This window comes from Ascaphus truei, chromosome 18, assembly GCF_040206685.1.
Source record: "Ascaphus truei isolate aAscTru1 chromosome 18, aAscTru1.hap1, whole genome shotgun sequence".
Lineage (NCBI taxonomy): Eukaryota > Metazoa > Chordata > Amphibia > Anura > Ascaphidae > Ascaphus > Ascaphus truei.
The window spans coordinates 10,592,924-10,610,322 of record NC_134500.1 but is presented as its reverse complement, the minus strand read 5'-3'; the positions used below and the strand labels follow the sequence as shown (position 1 = coordinate 10,610,322).

The following is a 17,399-nucleotide window of genomic DNA, read 5'->3' as shown; positions in this document are numbered from 1 at the left end:
ATATACGCAGCCTTTGATTACCTTTATTGAAAACTAATTACCTAATCTGCTGATCAATGAGTTCTTCCGTAATCGATCAGCAAAGATCTTGCTTCCCAGGGTTCACTAAATGGACGCATTTCAGTTTCAATTAATCCTTCAGTAAGTGTAACTCAGCAGCTACAATGTATTCTTATATTACTAAGGTAACATTATCGATTGTTACAGTACACTAAAAATGGCATTGAGTTGAATTTAAGAAAAAAAAATGTAGTAAGTATTATCTAATACTACAGAACTGATTTCTTTAAACACACAAGTAGAATATTGCATGGATTGCTTCTTTAATATAACTACATTAATATGAGTGGCCCTGTTTCCAAACGCAGGAAAGCCTAATCGTTTTAAACAATAAAGCAAAGCTCATCAGATTATTCTTTTTTTTTTTTTTAAAGCTTTAGACAAGAAGAGAAATCTGTATATCACTTGTTCTCTAAAAAATATATAATCATTTACAATCGAATTATTAGTGCACATGAGGTAAAGGCAAAGTGATTTGCTGGAATTGAGGCCACAGTTTTGTGTATTAAAGAGCAACCACTCAACCATAACTCCACCTACCGCGATCCTACAAATATGACCATACAACACCCCGTATAATGTTTTTATTGCATGTATAAACCCCCTCCTAAAGGGTTACCAGCAGGTTAGTGTATGCTGTGCCCCACCCTATGTTAACATAGGGATTCTGACATCACAGGAGTGTATTTAGGATAGGAGGAAAGTTCGAGAAAGGTTAGGTTCCTGGAGGACAAAAGGAGAGCAGCCTCGGGGAGAGTAGATGGGGATGTTCATAAAGTAATAGCACAGACCAGGCCCGACCGCTTTATTATGTTGTAGATAGGGACAGTGTCCCTCTACGTTAGGATCCCAGAAGAAGCTTAATGGAGTCCAACATATCTACATGATAGGAAAACCGCCTGCCACAGAGGGCCTCAGGAAAGAGGGTTCCCGGGTGTTATAAAACCAGTACGACGTTGTCATGCGAGTGGTCCCTGTGATTGGGGAACGTGAATAAAAGACAGTTGTACTACAGTACAAAAGTTCCCGGCGCCCATTGTTTTCCATCCCAGCTGCCTGAATCCAGCACCTCGAGTCAAGGTAACCCAGGATGAGCGGCCAAACACAGTACACCGATGCAGTCTCCCTAGAAGCCGGGCAGGAAGGGTGACATAGGTATTGTACCAGGTAGATACATTGAGGCATGGAGTTCTCTTCCAAGAAAGAGGGGAGGGTGGTGGGGTTAAGCCATCCTAGCATGGATGGTTCATTGTCCCTTGTTTCTTCTCTAGGTTCTCTTCACGGAGCAGAACTTGGGGATTGAGTATGAATACTGGCTTCCTAAAGACTATTATGTGCAGGAGCAGAGAGACCGGGGTTCACTGGTCCAGCAAGTGGGGGCAGCTACGTCCCCTACCTTTCCTGCAACCACCCAGCCAGCACCAACAACTACAAACAATGGTGAGCAAGGGGGTGTGGAAGTCATTATTTATTCTGGGCTTAGCCTGTAGAGCAATGGATCCCAACTCCAATCCTCAAGAACCTCCCAGCAGGACAGGTCAACGACTGGGCCACTTATTGAGCCACCTGTGCTGAAGCAGGGATTGCCTTAAAAACTGGCCTGCCTGGGTTTTTTGGAGTTGGGAACCAGTGATCTAGAACCTGCGGAAACCTGATTGGTTGACATTCTGGGCAGCGATCCCCCTGACTGAGCCGTACTCGGGCTGCATTAGTAATAATCACTTCAGGATCGGGCAAAATGTAGCAATTTATTTCCACGTAACACCTGGATCTGTTGGGATTCACATCATTTATATCGTAGCTATGGCTGCCCATGTACACAGTGCTTTACTGTATGAATGCTGGAAGGACGGAGGTAAAATACAAGCAGAAGAGTCGTAGATATACAACTAATCGAATGAGAGCCCCCTGTGTCTGCAGCGCTTGCAGACTAGCCGGGGAATATCTTATTTATGCTGTTTACAATGGCAAATATTAGGTTTATCCTCAACCCTCAAGAATTCTATGGCGAAGTCTTCTCCTTGCAGTTAATGTGGCTGCAGCTTAAAGGCCCAGCCTGAATAGGTATGTGTGATCAGCTGTAAGCACCGAAAGGCTGTCATTAACGGTGTATTGAGGATGGAGGCTGTTAAGTTTGAAGACACATTAGATCATTAAACACAAGTGTCTTGAAAAAGTGAATGGGTGTCAAGGAGCAGCCATCCCTTTTGTGAGATGCCTCTTAAGTTACTGGAGGCTTCCCATGGAAAAATTGCCTGCATTGTTCACAAAAGAGCCCCCCTTTGAGATCAAAATGGCAGGATTAGTACAGCATGAAAAAGGCATTTTCCACAATGACCGTCTCGGTCCCAGGAAACCCTGCCAAAGATGACTCTGTAAGGGTTAAAGCATCATTGCCCCACTGGTCTTTCTGCATTGTATAACTGTGTGTATACGTCCACTCCCAACCTCTATTATCCCATACAGAAACTAGAACATGGTAAGCCTAACACACACCTAACCTTGCCACATCTTGGGTTTGAGATCAGAGATGTTTGTGGCTCTAGTTTCTGTAAGTAGGACAAGCTTCGGGTGACTGCAATTGTGCAGCCGTAGTCGGTATGCCTATAATACTGCAGCATGCTAATAATAATGGGTTATCCCAAATATGATAAGCTGTATTAAAGGAGCAATCCAAGACGGCAAATTCTTTTGCACGTGTTTATATAGCAGTGAAGCGGCGGGTCTCCGGAGCTGAACACCATTTATTTCAGCTTCAGAGACCCCCTATTTCCAGAGATACTTGCCTCTGAAGTAGGTGCTAGCAGCTGCTCCGGCTGAGCAAGCCGGGCTTTAAAGTTTAAAGCTCCCGCGTAACATGGGCCAATAGGAAGCCGCATAGATGACATCACAGCTTTCTATTGGCCCGCAGGGCCCGACATCTTTAAATACCGGAAGCAAGGGGTCCTCTGAGCTGAAATTAACAGGGTTCAGCTCTTGAGACCCCCTGCTCAAATGCTATATATACAAAAATCGCAATAAAATGTGCAGTCTTGGCTTGCCTCTTTAATGCTTGCAGGTGTTCCCCAGGGTATAGTGATACTGAGGCACTATAACACACTGTTACAATGTAGGCACTGGGGAACGGAGCTGGGATGACCTGTGTCATTGTCACATCACGGGGGGGAAATAGCTTTAGTTGCGTTTGTTGTTGACAGTGCAGAGACCAACAGCTGGAGTGAAGCAGCACCAGCCGCGCCTCGAAAGAGACAACCCGGAGTGGAACCAAGTTAAGGAATCCCAGGCACAGAGTACGTATGATGGAGCCGGTTATTTCCCCTCTGATGGATCAACTCGCAGACCACATCAACGCGGCTATTCAGGTCAAATATCAGGTGGCTCACAAAAGTTTAAAGTTTCAGTTCAAGCTCCCGTTTTTTTTTTAATAGTTTTTTTTTTTTACTTCAATAGTTTCATGTGGGCAATCTCTACTTACCTAAAAAAAACTGCATAGCTGCCGGTCAATTCGTTCTCCGTCTATTGATTGGCAAAGTTTGGCGACATCTTTAAATATGGGGAATGTAAATGGTTGCTATAGGAACAAGCATGCTTGTTAAAATCGAATACAAGAAAATTGGTCTTTCAAAGTTGTTGCTTTTAAAACGGAAAATGCTAAAAGTATTTTTTCTTACTACAGAACTGATTTATTAAAAAAACAAAACACACATGCAGGATATTGCATGAACTGCAGCTTTAACACAAGAGCGGTTCAGACATGAAATTACAGTGCACAGAGCTCTGAACTGTCAGGTCTCTCCTTCATTTATACCAGGGGCGGGCAACTCTTGTCTTCAAGGGCCATCAACAGGTCAGGTTTTCATGATTTCCCTGCTTCAGCACTGGTGGCTCAATCAGTCCCTGCCTCAGCACAGGTGGCACAATCAGAGGCACAGTCTTCGACTGAGCCTCTGATTGAGCCAATTGTGCTGAAGCAGGGATATCCATAAAACCTGACCTGTTGTCGGCCCTTGATATATGCTGTCCCGTACACATGAAAGGAGAGATTTCAAAAGTGTTGCCCGCTTTAAACTCATCTATGAAGAACAATCAAGTGGGTCAATTAAAAGGGATCGCAAATATACACTATACTGGGAACATTGCTGTGTATAACACACTCCTGATAAATGTTTCAGGTTCTGCAGCAAATATACCGGGTTCTCCATCCGCCGGCTCTCCTAATGTGAACTTAAAATCCACGACCTGCTTCTCCACAACGGGACGGGCTTTTCATGCCTCCGCAGCTTGTCCCATTTGCTTTTCCCTGTGCGAATGAGTCACGTCTTACCTATTTGTGCGGACGCTGGAAGCTTCCGCGTGTCCGTCTTTCTCGGAGATCACTGCAGGCAGCGAAGGGACAGCTGCCCAAATACCGTTTCCCCAAAACCTGATTGAAACTGTGAATAGTGAACCCTCTGATGCCGGTTTCCAAAGTATTCATTTCGAGTCCTTTTCTTTCTCCAGTGCTTTCTAACTTTGGACTCCAAAACAGGATCCGCTAGATGGGTTTTAAAAAAAAAATGGACTCATTTAATTCTATTGTAATTTATTCGATATTTTTTTTTAAAATAATTTTTTATAATCTCTCGCTGCAAAGAATTGCAGAAGAGTTAAAGCCACAGTCCAATCTGCGTTTTTTGGGGGGGTTTCCCCCCTTTAATATGTGCATCAATAAAATCCACACAATGATAAGTAATTAGCTAAGTTGCCGATCGATCCATTGTCTTGTGATCGATCGGCAAAGATTCGGCTCTGGATTTCACTAAATGGCTGCCAGTGCAGCAGAAGAGGACCAAAGATGCAAAGTTCTGTGGGGAAGATCATGTGACCAGGCAGTCACTAGATACAATTGGCGCACTGCTAGAGAGGGGGCAGGGCTAAAAAAGGGGTGTGCCAGAGCCTGTTCCAGAAGAGAAAGGGAATGTGACTTTGTAACAAAAATAGAAACAAAAAATGCTTGTTACATTATAATACATCAAAAATGTAATTCAGAGTTGTTTTAAAAAAAATGTTTAATGCTACAAGTATTTTCTCATAATACAGAACTGATCTAGTAAAATAAAAAAAACACATGCAGGATATTGATTGATCTGCAGCTTTAAAAAGAATATTGGGTTTATTTTCCGGATGCCCCAATAATGTCATACCCATGCAGGACAAAAAAAACCATTATGGACCCCTGTTACTTCACATACAGTATGCGATCACCAGTCCTATGCCTGGTTAGTGTGTTGGCCTACATTTCACTTTATACTGTTTGCAAATTTGCAGGCTTGGCTGCCTGAAAACGTTACCTTTGATCTGTTAGCGGGATATAATTTCAGGAGCGGCAAAGCGAAGATGCAGAAAATTATCTGGAAACAAAAAAAGTCAGGATGTCAGGTTTTTTTGGCAAAAACACCCTGGCACGGTGCCAAGTGCAAATTTCCACCGCCTGCTTCTGGGGTGAACGCCCCAGTTGTGCGGAAAGGAATGGGGTGTGTGTGTGTATCAGACCTTTTTTTTATTTTTCAGATGATACCGTAGGAAACTGAGATTAGTGCTAACCGTTCATGAGACAGGAGGAGAATGGCGTCAGTCTACGGTTACAGTAACATGGACCCAACTCGTGTTCCCAAGATTCTATCTCGCCCTTATTTATCGGCCTGGAAGAGTTTGTGTAGACGGTCAGGCAAGATAACATAGATATGAGCTTGTCATTCCACATTTTAATCAGCTTTGGTTCCTAGTTTTGCCTAATATGGATTTGTTGAGTTTAAACCGTTAGAGAGAAGAAGAAAAAGAACTTGATCCAGGAGATCTTAATCCCGGACTGTTTGACTGTTCTTGTTTAAATAAATCCTTTTTATGTTTTTGAAGGACTTGGCTGAGCACTGACATAACATTATTTAAGTCACAGACAAGAAAGAAAGATCTGGAGAGGCCACAAAGAACATAATCACATTGTTTGTCCATTACAATCATTTATATTAGTGTACAATAGCTGTAATTGTCTTTTATCATTTTTACAGAAGTGATCCATCTCAATATCAGAGACAATGGGTACATTTTATATACTCAAAATATACCTAATCGCTAAAACACCCTAGACCAGGGGTAGCCGACACCACTCCTACAGATCTACCAACAGGTCAGGTTTTCAGGAAATCCGTCCTTCAGCACAGGTGGCTCAATCAGTGGCTCAGACTTTGACTGAGCCACCTGTGCTGAAGCAGGGATATTCCGACAACCTGACCTGTTGGTAGCTCTTGAGGACTGGAGTTGGCCACCCCTGCTCTTTACCCTACGTGCCTTACTAACTACCAACCTGTATCCCTCCTGCCTTTTGCCTCCAAACTGCTAGAACGTCTCGGGTTCTCCCGTATGATCAGCTTTCTTCATTCCCGTGCCCTCCAGGACCCTTTACAATCTGGGTTCCGTACAGCTCACTCTACGGAGATTGTGGTCACTAAAGTAGTCAATGATCTACATGAAGCCAAATCCCATGGACATTTGTCCCTACTAATCCCGGGGACCTCTCTGCTGCCTTCGATACTGTTGATCACCCTCTTCTCCGTCACATTCTAAACTCCCTTGGTATCCGTGACAAAGCTCTATCCTCGTTATCACCTTACCTCTCCCATCACACATTTTTGGTCTCTGTTGCTAACATGTCTTTGTCTCCTGTTGATCTGTCTCTTGGTGTCCTCATCGCTCTGCTCAGGGACCTCTCCATTTCTCTATCTACACACGTCTTGGTGACCTCATCAACTCTATTGACCTTAGATATCATCTTTATGCAGGTGATATGCAGATATATCTTTCCACCCCGACCCTCACACCTGAAATCCAGTCCTAAGTCTCTGATTGCCTCTTAGCTATATCCTCGTGGATGGCATTCTACCGCCTTCAATTTAATATGGCTAAAACTGATCTCCTCATATTTCCCCCTAAATCTGGCCCAATATCCCCTTTTTCCATCTCTATAAACGGTTCTACCAGCTCTCCTGTCGCCAAAGCACGTTGCCAAAGGAGTGACTCCACCCTTTCCTTCTCCATTCCCATTCACAGCATGGCTAAAACTTGTTGCTTCTTCCTCCATAATAACGCTAAGATCCGCCCTTTCCTCTGTCTCGCAACTGCTAAAATGCTAATGCATGCCCTTACTCTCTCCCATCTGGATTAGTGTAACATGCTGCTAACAGGCAGTTCCTATCTCACAACGTTCCCTTTGCAATCTATCCAAAATTCATCTGCTAGAATAATTTCCCTTTCTCCAAAAAAAGTCTCTGCTCATCTCCTCTTTAATCCCTCTCCTGGCTTCCCATCAAGCTCCGGATCACCCAAAAAGGTCTCCTCCTTACCTTCAAGGCGCCCCACTCATCTGCTCCTTCCTGCATATCAGCTCTAATCTCTCACTATGCCCCTGCTCGTCTCCTACTGTACTCTCTGCCCACCACTCTCCTTTCTACCCTTCATCTCTACTGCTCTCTCTCTCTCCTTAAACTTTTTTCCCTCACTGCCCCCTTACCTGTGGAACTCCCTCACACTCGGTTTACGCCGAGCACCCTCTCTCCCCACCTGCAAGACTAACCTTAAAATTAAGCATTTCCTTAGCTTGGACTCATGTCTACTGTCCCACACCCACTGTCACTCCTACCAATGAGTGCCATCTACTGCACTTATTCCCTCACCTGTAAATCCCCTCTGTAAATCTCTCATCATACCATTTAGATTGTAAGCTCTCCGGGGCAGGGATTTCCTTTCCTATTGACTGATCTTATTTGTTGCACTTATTGTATTATAATTTCCTTTACTGTATTGTCTCTCTTATTAAGTGCCAAGTACAGCTGTGGGCCCTATATAAATAAAGACATACATACATACATACATACATACATACATACATACATACATACATACATAAACACATAAATACACATACACACACACACACACATAAATACATACACACATAAATACATAATGTAAAGTGGATGTTTTGGTCTGGATCCGCAATGAAGTCTAGAGATTTTCACCTGAAAATGTCCCAAACTGAAACGTAACAGTATATACTGTAGGTTGTACACTGAGTATTAACAAACACATGTTATAGATACGTCACTTACAGGAACAAAAACAACTCTTTCAGCAGTTCTCTCTAGTATGCTTTTAAAACAAATGTGTAGTGCGATATTACAAATAATCGGGCACAATTTGCTTTTATAGAGGAAAGTTTTACTGCATTTAAGATTTATACAGTTAATCTACAAATTCACTTCTCCAGCACTCTCGGGCAAGGAATTACATTTCAACACCCCTGATGCGTGTAAACTAGTAAACATGGGACTTTAGTATTGCCTGTGTGTGGTTATTCCGTGTTTTCATGCACTGTGTATTCAGCTTCTTCTTTTTTCAAACACTTGGTCGCTATTCAGTGAAAATGGAATGTGAACTCGGTGTGGGCACTTTGTAGTGTGGATGTTCAGAGACAATGAGAACCCTATTCTCCGTTCCAAAAAGGGGTTTCAGATTCCATTTGAAGTAAATACCTAACTAACTTGTAGTAATGTTAGAAATGCCTTTAACTTTAAGCTGAGCAGACTCACCTGGACCTCTCGGGGGCAGAAACACACAAGTATCGGAAGTGTCGTTTGTGCAAAGTGTCTTGTTTTTCCCCCCACTGGTTTCCCAAGTCAACACGGAGAACGTACCAGTTGTAACGAGAGACGGGTGAGACTGGTCAAATCCGTTTGGGGCCATTTCCTGAGCTTTCTATTCAAAATCCGTTCCGCGGTGCCACTTTCGGAGACGGATTGTTCCAGTTTCAATCCGTGCGGATTAACCCAAAACCGCCATTGGATACAATCCGCTGGTGAAGTTTAACAATACAACCCGCGGACTCCACAAGCCGTCCGAGGATTTTACCAATCCAGTCCGTGGATTTAGCAAACACCTGGTGGATTTTAAGAATCCATTAAAATCCACCCGTGGCTTGCTAAATCCACGGATTGGATTCTCAAAATCCACCAGTGGCTTGCTAAATCCACTGATTTGATTCTCAAAATCCACCAGTGGCTTGCTAAATCCACGGATTGGATTCTCAAAATCCACCCGTGGTTTGCTTAATCCACGGATTGGACTGGTAAAACCCTCCGACGGATTGTGGAATCTGCGCGTTGTATTGTCGGTGATAGAGAAAATCCGGAAAAACGACGAATCGTCCTTTTCGATACGGATTCACGGAAATCCGCGGACCAAAGGAACCGACCGATCTGCGGCGGAACCAGATCCGCCAGAAAAATTCCCCCATCTCTAGTTTGTAATAACTGAAAGCGCTCTGACGCCAGCGCAGGATTCTCGCCGTTATTTTATCCGTTGACGTTCTCAATTGTTCGCAACGGCGCTCAAAGTGCGAGTCGCCGTATTGGTCACGGGGAAGAGCGGTTCTGTGGTAGGATGTGAGGCATTTTTTTCTTTAATGTCGGCCCCCTAAAAGTTTTCTGCTAATTACAGCAACCCGCGCTGATCGCTATGTTTTCGGGGGGGGGGGGGGTTTCTTTGCAGCCCCGTTTTTATTTTTTTACATCCGTTTAGGAGAGAGAAGTGTTATGAGATTTAAAGTGTCTGGAAGGGTCACACGGGCCAAAGAGCACAGCACAGTCTAAAGCCGGGGTGGGCAACTCCAGTCCGCAATGGCCACCAACAGGTCAGGTTTTCAGGATATCCCTGCTTCAGCACAGGTGGCTCAATCAGTCTCTGTTTCAGCACAGGTGGCTCAACCAGTCCCTGCTTCAGCACAGGTGGCTCAATCCGTGCCACCTGTGCTCAAGCAAGGATATCCTGAAAACCTGACCTGTTGGTGGCCCTTCAGCACTGCAGTTGGCAACCCCTGGTCTAAAGGTTACCATGGTAACGTCTGATACTAAAGATGAAGAAAATCATGATTTTTAACACCAGCTCAGGGGACAAGCTCTATCTCACTTTTTCTCCCCCCCATCCCCCCTCAATTGCAGATAAGTGCGCAAAGTGCAAGAAAGTCGCCGGACGGCAAAACAAAATCAAGCAATATTGTCAGAAGGACTTTGGTAAGTAAACGGGATTTTTCTCTCGCTTGCCGCGCCGGCGGAAAAGCAGGCCGTGCCTGGCCATAGTGTTAACCCTGTGTGTGCTGGAGGGGCCACTGCCTCAGCGGTGCCACAGCCCCTCCAGGACTTGGCGATGACGGGACTTGGCGATGACATGACTGCTCCTAGGCGCGATGACGAGACCGCAGCGTCGCCGTTGACAACGGAAGAGGGAGGAAGTCCTCCAATCCCGACTGCCAGATTGTGTTCGGTTCGCTATAGGATGCGATCTCACCCCCTATAAAAACAAGGTTAAAAGCCACGATGTAGCCAATACGTCAGGGGTAGCCAAATCCGGCCCGCACCGGCCACCAACAGGCCAGGTATTAGGGATATCCTTGCTTCAGCACATTCTGAGACACCTGTGCTGAAGCAGGGATAGCCTTTAAACCTGACCTAGTGGACTGGACTTGGCTACCCCTGCACTACATCATGGGACCCCTGAGTGCCAGACACTATGACACAGTGGCTTCGTCATGAGGCACCCAAGTGGTTATGCAGCCAGTGTTGCCACCACTCCAGGTTTGACCCAGAGACTACGGTTTCGGCCGCGTATCTCTGTGCTACGGGTTTACCTGAGAGATCTCCGGACGGCGGCGGCGGCATCTCCCCCTGCAAATCCCATCAACATGGCTCCGCGACGTCAAATGGCGCCACGTTATAACAACGGGACACTACGTGACATCACCGTGTCACGTGGTGTCGCGTTGCCATGACAATGGGATGCTGCACGACATCACGCAGCATCACGTTGTCACGACCACGGGCGTCAAGTGACACCTCGGCGCCACAAGACGTCCGATAGTCATGGCAACTTGACAAGGCAACATCACGTTGTCATGGCAACACACTCCATTTGATGTCACGGGGCCATGTTGACTGGACCTTGCAGGGGTGGGGGGGGGGATGCTGGGAGATCCCGCCACTGCAAATGGCAAGAGAAATAAATATATAAACAAAAGAAATAAACGTAATTACAAAAAGTCTCCGGGTTAGCCTTCAATAGAAGGTGGAAACGCGGTATGCGGCACGAAGTTAAACGCACGCCGTTTTCTATGGTTCTCTTACAGTTTTTCGAGGAAGAGTTATGAGCAAGAAGACCGTTGGTAAGGAGACTTGTTACGACGTCCAAGTGGTAATGACGTACAAGAACAACTTCCCCATCCTACGCAGGGAGTATGTCTGGGTCCCGAACACGTGCGACTGCCCCAACCTGGCGGAGAAACGGGAATATATCCTGATGGCACGAAGGCACGTGAACTATGAACACACGCTGAACCGGATACTGCTGGAGACGCACAGTTTCGTGCGCCCGTACAGGCCCAAGGAGCACAAGACGCTGCGGGACCTGGACCAGGAATGTGCCAAACGTGGATACCAAACAAGGACAAAACAGCATCATTAATCGCTCCGATAAGGGACACTGTAATCAATGTGTTATTAACCTCTAACCATACATCACTGCGTCATGCGCTATGTATGGCTCATCTTAAATATCATTGGTCAGTTTGCTAGCGATGTGATGAATGATACTTAGGGCCAAATTGACAAAGTGGTGCTAAGCCTTAACCCTTTCACTGCCAACTGGGTTTGCCCTGCAATGGGTTGAGAACCTCTCTGGGGGGTCAAGGAATCATTCATGCGAGCAAGCCATCAGTCGCTTTTTGTCAGCACCGCTTAGTCAAAATGGCCCTTAGGTTCTTCTGTACCAAAAGAACACTGCCAGAAAAACCCGAAGTTGTCACGAGAGAACAACAACTACCAAAGTAATTTTTTTTAAATCTGCTAACTAAGAGCAATGCTATTAATACATCTTCAGAGATATGTCAAATATTGCAGTTTTTAGCAAATCTTCTAAAAAATAAATATATATATATATATATATATATATATACCCAGCTATATTTATGTAAAGACCAAAGCACAGAGATGCATTATATGGCAGGCATCGTTTATTTTCACTGGCTTGGAATACAAACTCTTACTGTTATAAATAGTAAACGAGCCCCGCACAGGAGTGCAAGAATTCCTATATTTATCCTGGGTGGTGTGTACGAATGTGGCGCATGCTCAGGTATGTGTGGGGGGGGGGTGTGTTTTTTTTAATGTACATATAATGTATATGAAGCATTTATTAAAAAAAAATATACGAACAAAAGAAACATTGGAAGATCTGTCCGGTATGTTTGGGGCAAAAGAAAAAGTAAAGCAAGTTTAGATGACACCTGAGCCCACCGGGGGGGGGGGGTGGTATTACTTCCAGGTGTTTTACAGGCTGTGTGCTACAGGGTAGGCAACTCCAGTTCTCAAAGGCCACCAAACAGGTCAGGTTTTAATGATATCCCTGCTGCAGCACAATGTACTGTGCTGAAGCAGGGATATCCTTACAACCTGACCTCTTGGTGGCCTTTGAGGACTGGGGTTCCCCACGCCTGCTCCAGGCAGTATATTTGCTTTTGGCATACTAATGTCTAGGTACCTTACACAGCAAAGGAGATCCAGGTGGTGCCACTTTTACCTAAGCAGCAGTCTGTCCTGATGTTCATTTTTTTTACCTGAAGATATATTTTATTGCCCTTTTCTTTTTAAAATACGATGCTCCGTTCGGGAGATAGAAGCGTTTGAAATATGACGTGGCCGGGAGGTTAAAATGAAGCTCTCCCCAGAGCCCAGTGCAGTCAAGAAGCTAGAAAACCATGATTAGTGAGAAATGTGTGTATATATATATATATTTCCCCTCAAACGTTCCTCTAAATAAATTAGGGAGACATTCCTGTGCTGAGGTACCTGGCTGGGAGTTAAATGAGTCCACCAATCTAATGACTTGAATGGTGTCAGACCCAACAGAACTAGAACCGACCGCCACTGCTTTTCTCGGCCGCAGCTCTAACAGTGTGCTAAACCAGCTGATGGGTAGAGACGGACGAATTTGGATCCGTAGAGCATCGGCCGGCACCTTTGGTCCGTGGATGTCAGTGGATCAATCTGATAAAGGACGATTCGCACTTTGTGGATTTTGTATTATTATTACCAATACACTCGGCGAATTCAGCAATCCGTTGGCGGATTGTTAAGAATCCGCCAACGGATTGCTGAATCCGCGGAATTGGATTTTATAACACAAAGTGTTATTGTAGATCAGATGCATTGCAAGGAACCCCAACCCTCTCTAATATCGCGTCTGAGATCAGATGCATTGTAAAGAACCCCAATCCTCTCTAATAGCGAGTGTGAGATCAGATGCAGTGTAAGGAACCCCAACCCTCTCTAATAGCGAGTGTGAGATCAGATGCAGTGTAAAGAACCCCAACCCTCTCTAATAGCACGTCTGAGATCAGATGCATTGTAAGGAATCTCAACCCTCTCTAATAGCGCGTCTGAGATCAGATGCATTGTAAGGAATCTCAACCCTCTCTAATAGCGCGTCTGAGATCAGATGTAAGGAATCTCAACCCTCTCTAATAGTGCGTCTGATATCAGATGTAAGGAACCCCAACCCTCTCTAATAGCGCGTCTGAGATCAGATGCAGTGTGTAAGGAACACCAACCCTCTCTAATAGCGGGTCTGAGATCAGATGCATTGTAAGGAATCTCAACCCTCTCTAATAGCGCGTCTGAGATCAGATGTAAGGAATCTCAACCCTCTCTAATAGTGCGTCTGATATCAGATGTAAGGAACCCCAACCCTCTCTAATAGCGCGTCTGAGATCAGATGCAGTGTGTAAGGAACACCAACCCTCTCTAATAGCGAGTGTGAGATCAGATGCAGTGTAAGGAACCCCAACCCTTTCTAATAGCGCGTCTGTATTTGGAACCATTTTCAAAAGACCTGAAAATTGCAGGGAACCCTTTAGGGGTGCCCAGGGAACCCAATGCTTCATAGGAACCCCTGTTGAATAAAACTGTACTAAGGAAATATAGGGGACCCGGAAAAGGGACATAACGAAACCTTTCCCTGTAAACTTGATGACCAATAAAACATTTTAAACATATGTCCTTTAGTGGCAATGTATCCAGGTAGTTTATGAGTTATTACGGGGTTCATTGTTGCAAAAGTGGTGTGAAAAATAGCACCAGAATTATCCCAGGAACACCTTCTAAAAACCAATAGGTTTTGTTTCTTTAAAATATGTGTTTCTGTCGGGCGTCTTTTGGGGGTAGGTTGCAACTGGAAGAGTACAGAAGGTAACTCCCTAAGACTCTTAACATATTCAGCATTCTGGTTGGGAACACTCCTTGGAACCCATTTAATATGTATTTATTCAAAACAAAATTTTTTTGCAACTTTAGGGGTGGGGGGAGGGAAGTCGCCATAATGAAAAAAAAGCCTATATCTCAGGAGTGCCGCAGCAAATAAGAGAAAGGAAAATACCTCCGCAGAGAGCATAAAACAACAACACTAAGCAAATGGGTTTCCATGGATTGCACCTAAAACTTCTAGTTCGCCATGTCAACTGCAGTAAACGTTACACCTTAAAAGTATAGGATCTCTAAGTGATTGTGTGTTGTGCGTATGATAACTACATAGTAGTTGATATGCTACAAACTTTCGAACCTCTCTGGGTTCTTCATCAGATGCATCAGGACACTGAGAGGTTCCAAAGCTTGTGCCAGATCAACTACTTGTTGGTCCAATAAAAGGTATCATACCCCCTCCTCCCTCTCCCTCCTCTGTTACTACATGGAAGAAAGGACCAACACGGTGACCCATCCTTCTTTGCTTGATAACTACATCAGGGGTTCACAACTCCGGTCCTCAAGATCCCCCAATAGGGCAGATTTTAAGGATATCCCAGCTTCAGCAAAGGTGGCGCAATCAGTGGCTCAGTCTGAGCCACTGATTGAGCCACCTGTGCTGAAGCTGGGAAATTCTTAAAACCTGACCTGTTGGGGGGTCTTGAGGTCTGGAGTTCAGAACCCCCGTACTACAAAGTAATCCCCAAACGCTTAACCCTTTTCCTGCCAAATGAGCCTATAACGCACGGAACACCGGAGCTCTCTATAATATCTCATGATACACCGAGCGGTTGTTTAAAGGGGTAAACACAATATTAGGGACAATTTTCTATGTTAGGACCAACTATATCTATGCTGAATACCTTCGTCATGCATTGATCATGGCATGTAGACATGCCCTGTCCTTCACCATTAAGGTGCCGTACCTAGAGGCAACACCTATCACCTGAATACAATGCAGTGATTAAGTTACAGTACACATCAGGATGCTTCTACACAGGTCTAATCACCTGCCTCTATAAAATACAGACATTGACCCCTTCATGCTTGAAGGAATTTCTGCACAGGGTTATTGCAATTTGAAACTAGCCTGACCTTGCGAGTCAAGGCCATTCCCTCCCAGGATTTGTGCTTCAGGCTTTTTTATGGGACACTTCAGGTAGCTTCAATGCAGTAATCTCATTATGTATAGATGAGAGCAAAGGTATGCAAACTGCACAGCTTGTACGCAAGCTCCATTGTGTGGCCATAGGCGTCAGTTATACACGGCTTAGTCCCACAATACATTCTTAGTCAAACTTGTTTGGCATTTGGGGCGGCAAAAAGGTAGAAAATAAAGCTCTGGAAACACAAGTCTAGTTAGGTAATAGCTCACAGCCATTCACAGAAATCCACTCTAAAACAACTGCACAGTACTCAGCCATAGAAAAACAACCTTTGTAAGTAAAGTGTCACTCAGTCCTGGAGTACTCTCTGCCATTTCCGAGGGTCAATGCAGGAATGTCAGTTCATTAGCGATTTTCCACAATGTTGGTTCTCTGATGCTTAACCTTTTAAGCATTAGAGGGGCCCAGAACACATTAGTGAAAATGTGTCGCTTGTCCCTTCAGCACCAATGGGCTACATTTTTCCCGCAAACCCTGTCACCCTCCCACGGTGCTTCGCACACTCAATTAGCTGGTGGCACCCCTGGGAAGGGCGATTCGAGGTCATCCAAAGCAGTGACCGGATTGTGATGGTCCTTGGTGTCCGTGTCCCTGTTAACACTAAAAGGCTAAAAGCGCAGGAAATTCCTTATAGGTAACAAGGGTGGTTGGAAATGCTGAAGGATTAAAGAGCTCTGCCGGTGATGAATGGTATCCCTTTCCTGACACTGTTCATACCTCCGGCAAGCAGGGGCTGTGTAGGAGGTTTACTATTGATACTTGGGTAGAAAAAGAGTGTGGGTGGCTGTTGACTGCTTAATCCCTGATCCCTAATGCAGGGTTTCTCACCTCCAGTCCTCAAGACCCCTCCAACAGGTCAGGTTTTTCAGGAGGTACTTGAAAACGAGAGGTAACTCTCAATGTATTACTTCCTGGTAAAACATTTTATAAATAAATATATAAATATCCCAGCTTCAGCACAGGTGGCTCAATCAGAGGCTCAGTCGAAGACTGAGCCTCTGACTGAGCCCCCTGTGCTGAAGCAAGGACTAATTGAGCCACCTGTGCTGAAGCAGGAACTGATTGAGCCACCTGTGCTGAAGCAGGGATATCCTGAAAACCTGACCTGTGGAGGACTATGGTTGTGTCCTTTTATAATGCCAAATAACTATGCTAGTTATCCAAAACTGACCTAGCAGGGAGCATTGCTGCTTTAACCCCTTCATAAAGGGTCCCCAAGCAGCATTCAATGCATCATTGATATATCTTCCTCCGTCTCGAGTCCCCAGCATCATTTCCTTGCCGGGGCTGTTGTGCCCTGATCGCCGAATCATTTGCAAGACGCCCCATAATGTCATTGTATCAGCAGGTGACAAGGAACGGCGTTACTTTGACACGGTGACTCTCCGGAAAGGCCGCCTTCGCAGTACATGCTGTGGGGGGCTGTTCCTCGTTTTAGGGGCTGTTCCGGGAAGGCAGGTTGGCGCCAGAAGTATCCATAAATAAAGAAGTACACAGGCCCAGCAAGACGCCACCTTGATCCAAAATGTTGGCCAACTGCCGTGGGTGAAAAGTGTCTCCAGAGAAGAGTTTTCATAGCTGAAAATGCGCAGAAAGAATATGTCAGTGATGTATAAATATTACTCACAGGGATGTATAAACATTACTCACAGTGATGTATAAACATTACTCACAGTGATGTATAAATATTACTCACAGTGATGTATAAACATTACTCACAGTGATGTATAAACATTACTCACAGTGATGTATAAATATTACTCACAGTGATGTATAAATATTACTCACAGTGATG

General features: G+C 44.8%; 3 protein-coding genes across 6 annotated transcripts in view; 2 read left to right on the top strand and 1 right to left on the bottom strand.

Moving 5' to 3' along the window:
* Positions 1 to 12,327, top strand: part of LOC142468861 (ADAMTS-like protein 5) — a 44,950-nt gene extending 32,623 nt beyond the window's left edge. Inside the window, exons 10-13 of one of the 4 annotated variants that reach the window (XM_075575487.1) lie at positions 1,332 to 1,500; positions 3,258 to 3,422; positions 10,092 to 10,163; positions 11,273 to 12,327. In XM_075575487.1, the coding sequence (XP_075431602.1) occupies positions 1,332 to 1,500; positions 3,258 to 3,422; positions 10,092 to 10,163; positions 11,273 to 11,607 (741 nt within the window). In that variant the 3' untranslated portion in view covers positions 11,608 to 12,327. The remainder of the gene's footprint in view (positions 1 to 1,331; positions 1,501 to 3,257; positions 3,423 to 10,091; positions 10,164 to 11,272) is intronic. The other 3 variants (XM_075575488.1, XM_075575489.1, XM_075575490.1) reach the window with 3 other exon arrangements.
* RPL37A (ribosomal protein L37a) overlaps positions 1 to 17,399 on the top strand; it is a 359,890-nt gene that overhangs the window by 300,214 nt on the left and 42,277 nt on the right. The window lies entirely within an intron of this gene.
* The window catches only part of SERINC4 (serine incorporator 4), a 29,987-nt gene continuing 23,874 nt past the window's right edge, over positions 11,287 to 17,399 (bottom strand). The window contains exon 12 of the mRNA XM_075575491.1: positions 11,287 to 17,182. Within this exon, the coding sequence (XP_075431606.1) occupies positions 16,969 to 17,182 (214 nt within the window). The 3' untranslated portion in view covers positions 11,287 to 16,968. The remainder of the gene's footprint in view (positions 17,183 to 17,399) is intronic.